This window comes from Hydra vulgaris, chromosome 13, assembly GCF_038396675.1.
Source record: "Hydra vulgaris chromosome 13, alternate assembly HydraT2T_AEP".
NCBI lineage: Eukaryota > Metazoa > Cnidaria > Hydrozoa > Anthoathecata > Hydridae > Hydra > Hydra vulgaris.
The window spans coordinates 14,712,379-14,722,609 of record NC_088932.1 but is presented as its reverse complement, the minus strand read 5'-3'; the positions used below and the strand labels follow the sequence as shown (position 1 = coordinate 14,722,609).

General features: G+C 27.6%; 1 protein-coding gene across 1 annotated transcript; it reads left to right on the top strand.

Moving 5' to 3' along the window:
* Positions 1–235: 235 nt before the first annotated feature.
* On the top strand, positions 236–745 carry LOC136089674 (uncharacterized). Its single transcript, XM_065815727.1, has one exon. It carries the CDS (start codon positions 236–238, stop codon positions 743–745), a length of 510 nt encoding a protein of 169 aa, XP_065671799.1.
* The last annotated feature ends 9,486 nt before the right edge of the window (positions 746–10,231 follow it).

Below are 10,231 nucleotides of genomic sequence, written 5' to 3'. Positions count from 1 at the left end.
TCGTGGTCTTCGGCGCTTTATTAGTCGCTTTGGCGCACCCTTACAATTCATAAGTGATAATGGTTCTAACTTCTCTGCGGAAGAAACTCAAAGCTTCGCGAGTTTACGACATATACGATGGTGTTTTAACGTTCCAGCAGCTCCTTGGTGGGGAGGGATATTCGAAAGAATGATCCGAACCACCAAAAGAGTGATTAAATAAGTGCTTGGAACATCAAGAGTAACTTACGAAGAAATGACTACGATTCTGGCTGAAATTGTTGTTACTATCAATAACAGGCCGATTGCATTTCTTTACGATGAGCCTGGTGACGAACCACTAACCCCAAATCATCTCGTGTTTGGGAGGAAATTACCTTTAGAATCTGCGAATCTTAATAACCTTTTACCTACAGACCAATTCGATGATAAGCAAAAATGTTTACACCAAAAAGCAATTTTGGATTTTTATTGGCATATCTGGAAAGGAGAATATTTAACAAGTTTACGAGAATTGCATAAAAGCGTGACACATCGAAGTTGGGGATTTCAAATGAAAGTCGGCGATGTTGTGATAATCGACGATCCAAAGGTTCCACGTTCAGTGTGGAAAATGGGCGTTATACAAAGGTTGCGATATTCAAATGATGGTCAAGTACGTGCTGCCGAAATACGTGTCATCTCTGGCGATAGATCTTATATAATTAAAATAACAGCAAATAAACTTTATCTGTTAGAAAGACATTACGATATTGAAGAACAATAAACTCAAGTAACATTAGTGAGTGAAAACAACATTGAAATTTTAAAAAACAATTTAAAAGTGCCGGCCGCAGTGTTGAGTTAGTTTGCTAACGCAGCAGCTATTTGGTTTCTTGTTTTTATATATATAAGAGAAAGCGCTGCTTTCTCGCTCTCTTGCTCTTGCTATTTTACTCTCTTGCGTTTATATTACAACGTGTGACTTGGCGTGTTCACTTGGCGTGATACAAGGGTTTATTGTAAATAACGAGTCGTATCTTCAAGAAATATATTGTAAAGTAATCTTATCTACGTGATTTATTACTAGAGTCCCTTCTAAACTCTTTAGCATGCGCAAATTTGAATAAGATATAAAATAAATGCATTTTTTTGGCGAAATAGACATGATTAAAAAATCTCATAAAACGATCAGTTCTAATGGTTTTTTCTCAACTTTTTTATTATATGCTCTTCCGTGGTCGAAATAGTTAAATTTTTTGTTAAAATTGATAAAAATATTGTATTTTGACAATAATATCTAGTTAGTATACGTCAGAACTAATTAGAACAAGAATCTATGATGGGTAAGGCACTTTTTCAAGAAGGATTTTTAATATGTTGTTGATGCGTTCGCCGATAAAATCATGCTAATTTCAAATGAAAAAAATCGAATAATTTGTAAGTCGCCTAAACTACAGCAAGAATGTGCACAATTTTTAAGTTTGTTTTTTTTCCAAGTAGGTTAAGTTTTATATTTAAATTACGGTTATTTGTTTTTCTAAGAAACTTAAGTTTTATATTTAAGTTATGCTATTTTTTTTTCCAAATTACTTAAGTTTTATATTTTACATATGCTTTTTGTTTTTCTAAAAAACATAAGTTTTATAATAAAAAAGTATTTTTTATTAGTAAATAACTTCTTTACTAAATTGTTTTACATTTACACAGTGGAAATAATAGGGTGATGTGTGTAAGTGGGGGAAGGGGGGTTACTTTTTGTGGCTCTGTTGTCTCTTCCCTCGTCAACACTACCTTTTTTTCGTACAATCACCTATGCATTTATAAGCCTGTCTAAGTTTAACAAAAAATAAAAATAAACAACATATTTTCCGTATAAAAGTCAACTATAATTCCTTATAAACAGTTAGGGAGTCAATTTATCTAAAAACGTTGTATAGAATTCAAATATAAAAGTATTAAAAAAAAAAAAAGTGATTATGACTAAACTTAAAGTTACTGCCCTTTATGTTGTTTAACAATTTGGTTACCCCCTCAAATTGAGAGGTTTTACACTTTATAAAGTCATAATATACGAACGCTAAGAGATAGTATTTCAAAACCTTAAAAAATTCAACGAATATAAGTCTAATTGAGAGTAGCCCAAAATATTATTAACTCAACTGGTAGCCCATCACATTTGTGATGGGAGAGGGGTTAAAAATTAAGGACTTTAGCCTCGAATCATCATTATTTTATTTATATATATGTATATATATATACTTATTCATATATATATATATATATATGTATATATATATATATATATATATATACATATATATATTTATATATGTATATATATATATATATATATATATATATATATATGTATATATTTATATATATATATATATATATATATATATATATATATATATATATATTTATATATAAATATATATATGTATATATATATATATATATATATATGTATATATATATATATATATATATATATATATATATATATATATACATATATATATATATTACTTTATTATATGCTCCCAGCCACCAATCATCATTATTTTTTACTAATCATCATTAATTGACATAAGAATATATATACAAATGCTAAGAGTTTGCTCCATATCTGGAGGTTAGCAACCTCAGATACCAAAAAAAATGCTTTACTTATCAAAAAGAATCTTGTAAGTCAAGCGTAAAAGGCCTCATCTATCTTAATTCTAATCAACTTATTTTATATACAACCGAATTCTTTTTATATTTACAATTATGTCTTAATATTATATACAATTAAGACCTTACATTATATACAAATAGGTCTATAAACATACACAAATACTTTAAAGTAGCGGGAATCGTTCGTTAGCTTTAAAACAATTATTAAATATGTTTACACGTTACACTTCCTTTTGTCATAAAAACTACTTTGTCTTAAGGAATAAAACGCTCATTTCCTGCGTGCTGCTTGACATATAATATCCCCTCTTTGTAACGCTGAATAGCAAACAATTATTAAGTTACATTATTTTACTAGTTCTAACCATGACGTTCCATACACAGCAGTTGCATCTCCTTTTATTCCCGTTTTATTTTCAAACACTGAAGAACTAGAGTTGCCAAAAGTTACTGATAAGAGTTTCAACACAATAGTTGTTCCTTGATTAGATGTAAAACTATTGTTGCAAGTAAGAAAAAAGTAATATGTTTCAGTTTAACAAAGTACATATTTATGTATTTGTACGTTAAAATTTGTTTTTGCAAAAATATTTCAGTTAAAAAATAAATAACTTTCTGTTATAAATTTATATTTTATAACAAAATATTAAATTTTACAACTTGTTGGGTTCGGCAACATTGTTACTAAAATTTGGGTGGAGCAATCCACATCTTTAGAAAAGAAGTCCGCAGGCATGTTGTTAAAACCTAGGTAAAATGTCTTTTTATTTTTTTATTGTATTAATTTTTATCTTTCTAATTGGAAAAAATGGGTAAATACAAAGAGTGCGGTAATTTTTAAACCAAGGCATTTAACAGTTTAGCTAATATTTCAATCTAATCTAAAAAGTACGGGTAAACAAACAAAACATTAAATATTCATATTAAAAATAAATGACTTTTTGTTTTTTAACTGTTTTTCATAAAAATTGAAAAACTAAATAATATAAATGATTATGAAAGACGGTTCTGATTATGCAAGACTATTGCAAACAAATTACATTTTCGAAAAAAACCCATCCCCGCCGTTGAAAGTTGTCTTTTTTATAAGAAAGTTTTTTCATAAGCAAGAAATTTCATATTTATAATTTTCAATAAATAAGTTCGATAGTATAAATATTTAGTACGACTCTTGTAAATACGTGCTCTTTAGTTATTTAATTTTTGTTTTTCTTTTTTTCTTTAATTCCCATTTTTCTTGTTTACTTGATTATTTCTCTTAACATGAATATTGTTTTTGATGTTTTTTTTAAACTAGTTGTCGTTTGTTTTACATTTATAGTTTTCAAAAACTAATTTTTAAATTTTAAATAAATTATACAGTTATTATGAATACGCACGATTGGGGCTCGGCAATAAGACAAAATAATGTCTTCTCTATGCCCGGCAAATGTTTGTACTTATATACTCCTAAATTGTAAATGTTATTGGCGAAAGAAACATATAAAAACCAAAACCAAGACAAAAAAAAAAAGAAAAACAATATCAAAATGATACTGAACACTTTTAAAACGTTGGAATTAATTATTTTTATAATTGGTCAGTTTCCATAACCAAAAATAGGGTATTTTCATGGATGCTTCACAACGATGTTCTCGAATAAAAATATGTTGATAAAAACATTAAATAAATAAGTGAAAAGGGTATATTGTTTACGGATTAAAATTATGAGGAAGTTATGTATTTGAATTCTTTTATTAAAGAAAAAACGTGTAAAAACTGAAAAAGAAAAGATGTGCATAATAAATTGTTGCACTATTTGATAAAAACTAAAAAACAGAAAGAAAAGATAATCTATTGAAAATGTGCCAAAACTTTTTGGCCGTAACATCGCATAATGTGCTTGTTGAATATGTATTCTCATTAATTATAACTTGGTGAAAAGATGCGTCTAAATTGCATTCTATCAACACAGTGGCATATAAAATTTAATGTGAAATGTGAATGTTAAAATGGAAATAGTGAGTTTTACAATTAATTAACATAGAAAAGAAAGCTGCTACAAAAAATCAGAACATCTGAGAAATATGATAGGGTAAAATAGAGCGAAATCGAAATCAAAGAACTGTTACTCAAAGGTGAGTGAAAAATGTACGTAAAAAGTATTTATTGTTTTTATGAATTGCTGCTGAACTTTTTGTTGTACTCCTCCTACTGTAATGTTCGTTGAAGAAATAAATCTTAAACCAGATGAATAAACGCATTTGAGAAAAGGATTCTCAAAAGACACTCCATGGAAACTAAATCAAATACCCGATGGTCTGTAGAGATTTTATATACTTTTTATAAAATCCTTAAAGTTGAATGGCTCACAGTATTAATGTTTGTGAACACAAAGTTTAAGCTTTTGCACGCTTTTTTATCATTTGAGCAAGTAATGTTATCAATTCCAAAAATGCTATCAACCTCAAATTGTACATTGCATTTAAATCCAGTGATATAAAAATACTAATAGCATATAAGAACACATTTCATCTTAAAGCAAAAAAGTTCAAATTTAAAATTATGTGCTACTTTATTATTATTAGTATTAAAACGAGATTTAATAATTACTAATATTTATAATAATATTATTAAACAATTTTTAATAATTAAATAATAAAGTTATAATAGTTTACTTTAATAAAGTAACTAAAATTATTTTAAAATTTTTTTAATAACATAAAGTTTTTTTATCAAATCATCCTTTTGAATGAAATCGATACAAAAATCACTTGTGTTTTATAATTATATATGCATTGGTTGTTTTTGATCTAAAATCAATGATTATACCTCATCACTAAATTTAATCCGCATACATCTAAACTAAAACTAAAGCGTATATAGACGTAACTTGAATCAGTGCATATACATCTTAACTATAACCAATGCATATACCTCTTAACTAAAATCAATACATATACCTCTTCGATTAAATCAATGCGCACTCCGTTTTGCTAAAATCAAGGCCTTTAGACTTTTAACAAAAATATTTGCTTAAACCAATTTTTGCTGATAGCATAAAACACGAAATTACAGTTGTTGCTTCTTTTTGCAAATAATTTCATACAATATTAAAGACAATATACAAGATATAAACAAAGCGAAGAAACTCTGATTCTTTTGTGTAGTAGAGTATTTTACTTAAACTCTGACAAAGAAGTCAAATAAATACATGGAACACTACGGAAACATAAGAGATCTTTATGATAAAACATTTTTATCGAGTAGTATATATATTGTTAATAATATAGCCAGTTCCACATTTGTTCGTTTGCCCAGTAATTTGTAATAGAGTTTAAAAACTTTATACCTATAGTAATAATAATTATCTGTTGTTTTTGCGATAAGTTATTGTACCTTAAAATTTTGGTCATTGAATTTTTGTCTCTTGAGTTTTCAAACTAGTTGCGACAATGTATTTTTATAAAACGAAGTAGCCAAGGTATTTGATAAAAGAAAGTAAGCAATGTTTATTATAAAAGAAAGTAACTAAAGCTTAAGACAATATAATTTGAAACAATCAGTCTATTGTATGTAAAGTATGCAATGACAACTGAGTGTATGCTGTTAATGCTTTGAAAACTTGAAAACACATTTAACATATTTCTTTAAAAAAAATAAAATTGCATTAAAACAAAGAAGCAAGTAATAAAGAAAACATATGGCTGAGATAAATATTCAAAGGGCTTCGGTTTTAACTTAAAAACAAGATATAAATCCTATTGCTGTTCTAGTTATGTAGCCAAATACAAAACACCTTTCTTTACATTGACAGCAATATATTTATTCATAATACATTCTTTTATTATTTCACAATTTTAAGAGTCATTTTTTACTTTATCTTGTTTTCTTTTTCAGTTACCGTTTCAAATTCAATTATCAGTTCTTTTCCTCTTCCGTTGAACCATGCTATTGATTTACTCTTGTGTTTTTTTAAGAGTTGTCTTTTGGAGTTACCTGTGAATATGGTAGCAAATCTGGAACGACTCTATTTGGTAGTTTCAATTTTAAGATCATGATTAACTTGAAATGGTTTTTTTATGTTTTTTTTTTTTTTTTAATAACTACAAAAACCAATTCTATCACCGCGAGGAAACAATTGAAACTTTTTGTGAAGAGCGTCGTTTATGGTCTTAGACGACTAAATAGTTTCTATATATCTCTCTACTTGCACAAGCTTACCATTTTGCATCACTAGTTGAAATTTAGACCTAACAATGCACTACCACCCATTTTTGCAGCCGTTCTCGTTTTTGTTCTGTTAAATTTCTATCGAAGAATTTATCGAAATTGAGTAGAGAATTGTGATCATGTTCTCCATGAAGAGCCGTTGATTGGAGAGACTAGCTTGCAAGGATTATATTTGTTTTTACATAATTAAAATAACTTTTAAATGAACTATAAAAAATAAAAAAAAAGTCACAATATACACTTTTTGTTCCATTTTTATATTTTTAGTCTATTTAAAAAAAGAAAAAGAAAATCAAACTAGTAGCTCGTAATAAAAAACAAGAAAGTTCGTCTGTTGCATTGCTTACACTAAGGATGACAAAACTTTTGTTAGTAGCGTGTAAGGTAGTTCGGGGCAAAATGCGACAACGAGGAAGATGGGATGAGTTTTTAATTTTTTTATGGAGAGTGTTAAAACCGTTGCTCTGATTCTTGGAGAGTATATATTTTTTGGTTTTAATTGCTAAGAAAAAAACACTTGTGTTTTAAAATTTTTTGTTTGTATAATAACAAATTAGCTAGTTTTATTGTGACTTAGTGAAGCCACTATATTTTTTTATGCGTTTCTTAGCAAAGACATGATTGATGCAAATCTTAATCTTGATTGATGAGCTATTTTATTTGCAAGATATATTAATGAGAACAATTTATTTTTAACTCCTTAGTTGTCCATGATACTTATATATTTGTATATATAAAATATGCGTTTAAACTTGAAGTTAGACTTTAAAAAACTGAGCATCAAAAAAATGCAACAGCCCAAAAAAAAACAGTACCAAAAGCTAGTGCACTTTTAAAGAAAGTAGGATTAGCTGGAGACGACCATCATGACAGTCATTTCGAATAAAATTATGAAAATGTTCAACAAACTGAACAAAATGCTTTGGGGCATTGAAATGAATTTGGCAGTGGTAACTGAACTTTATAGCTCACTGTCTATTTTTGCCAAAGAGGCTCAAGATTTTAAAAGATAATCAAAATCACAGTATTATAATAAATAAATTAATGATAATGTTCTTTTATCATATGTTAATATGTTCTAGTTATACTAGCCTTTATTTTTTGTCATTCTTTCTTTTATTTACGACGTAGTTTGCATGGGCATTTAATTGCAATTTACATTTTAAATTTTTTCTTAAAACTTATAATGTTGGTTGTTGAGAAATGCCTATTGAAATCAAGCTTTAATATATCTTTTTTTAATGTTTTTAATAAATGTTTCTAGATAGCAAAGTTATTGTTTTCCGTACAAATTTGATTTAAATCGAGGTGTACTAAAGTAAGCATTATTTCGCGTAGTAAGGATTTTCTTAATAAAAAATATAATGTCAATAAGAAAGTTTTTGTTAGGATTCATTTTAATTTTGAACATCTCTACAGTTAAAAATTGCAAACATCTTCAGTGTACCGCGTTATCTTTCTCAGTAACTTCTTATCACCTTGTAACACATTTGACCAAGAGCTATATGATGCGTTAACTTTTGTTTTTTTGGTATCAATAATGAATAATAATAAGGTTTCAAAACTGATTCATTAAGGTGTGTCAGTGCAGCAAACACCCCACGGAAAGTAAATGACCATCAGGTCGTTTAATTTCCCTGGGAAATTTACACCAAACACCTAATGGCCATTTAACTTGTTAGGGAAATTAAATGCCCTTTTCACATATTTTTTTATGTGTGTGTAACTTATTTCGCCGTTAAAGAATGTTTACATTGCATATACTTATATCAAAAATAATGGCTGGAACTAGAAGAAGGCAGGTTTTGCCTTATCACGGAGCCCCACGGTATTTAATCGAATAGAAGGTTTTTTTAAATTATATTTGAGAAGAACAAAATTGTTATCTGAAAACTTTGTTGAATACTTATAATTAATTTCATTAAAATAATTTTTTTTAAATTTTTGCGGACAAGCCCGTTTTTTTTTTAAACATAAACAAAAAAACTTGGTGTAAATTGAGTCTATACACATTTCAAGCACCGAGTGCAGGTATAAAAGGGGTGGAGTATTTCTGTTGGCTCCAAACACCATTCTGCACGTATGTTTTTGTTTATCGTAGATTTTCTTGAGTTTTGTATAGCCAGTACTAGACCACAAAATATTACAGTAAGACAAGTACTAGTGAATAAATGCAAACAGCAATTTTTTAAGGGATGTTACATTTAGAAAAGGTTTAGCATTAAACATTATTGCGATATTTCTTTGAGAGTGTTGTTTCAATACTATTTGTATGTGAATGACATAGTAAATATTCATCTAGTTTTAGTCCAAAAAAGTTAAGGTATGTTTCCTTTTAATATCATTATTATTAATGATAACATTTGGTAATTGTAGGGGAATGTTTTCTGGTTTAAATACTTTATGGAAAAGTATATACTTTGTTTTATCCATATTTAGTGAAAGTTTGATACTTGCGAACCGTTCATTAACTTTACATAACTGTTCATTAACTATTTTAAAAAGTGTTTTAAAATGTCTTTGATAACAAATATGATAGTAATCTTCAGCAAACAAAACTGGGTCTAAAAGTTTTGTTACTAAGTATAAGTCATTTATGTACAATAGATATAAGAGTGGTCCTAAAATAGAGCCACGAGGATCCCCGCAAGTTATGTATTATGGAAATGTGCTGTTTTGATCATAATATAAAATTTGCTTCCAATTTGCCAGATACCCTTTAAACCAAATTAAATTGTTATTTTTAACTCCGTAGTTTTCAAGTTTTTTTTTAGTATATTGTGATTTACAATGTGGATAGCTTTTGACAGATCAATGACAACTCCTACTGTCAGTCATTATCAAAGGTGTTAGATATTTGATTAAAAAGTTTAACTATTGCATGTTCAGTGGAACATGCAATAGTTGAAATTTTTTTTTTAAACCAAGTTGAACAATTGTTTTTTAAACCAAATTGTTTGCAATACAACATGTCAATTTCTGTTAGATAAATATATAGCATATTGCACCTTATTCTCTCTAACAATTTTAAAAATCAATGAAGTATAGATAAAGGCCTGTAATTTAAAATATTTGAATTATCTCCATGTTTGAAAATTGGTGTTATACGGGCAATAATTAGTTTGTCAGGATCAATACCTGTCTCAAATGAAAGATCAAAAACACGAAATAAAGAAGGTTCAATAATATCAAATACTGTATTGACAATATCAATACTAATTTTATCAAAACCTTCACTTTTTTTACTTTTAAGACTGCTAAATCTAGCCCTTAGTTTGCTAAGTTTTAAACTAGCTTTGTCCATAAGTTTATATACATATTTAAGTTTTTAAATATATTCCATATATACTATATATACCATAAACATATAAATACA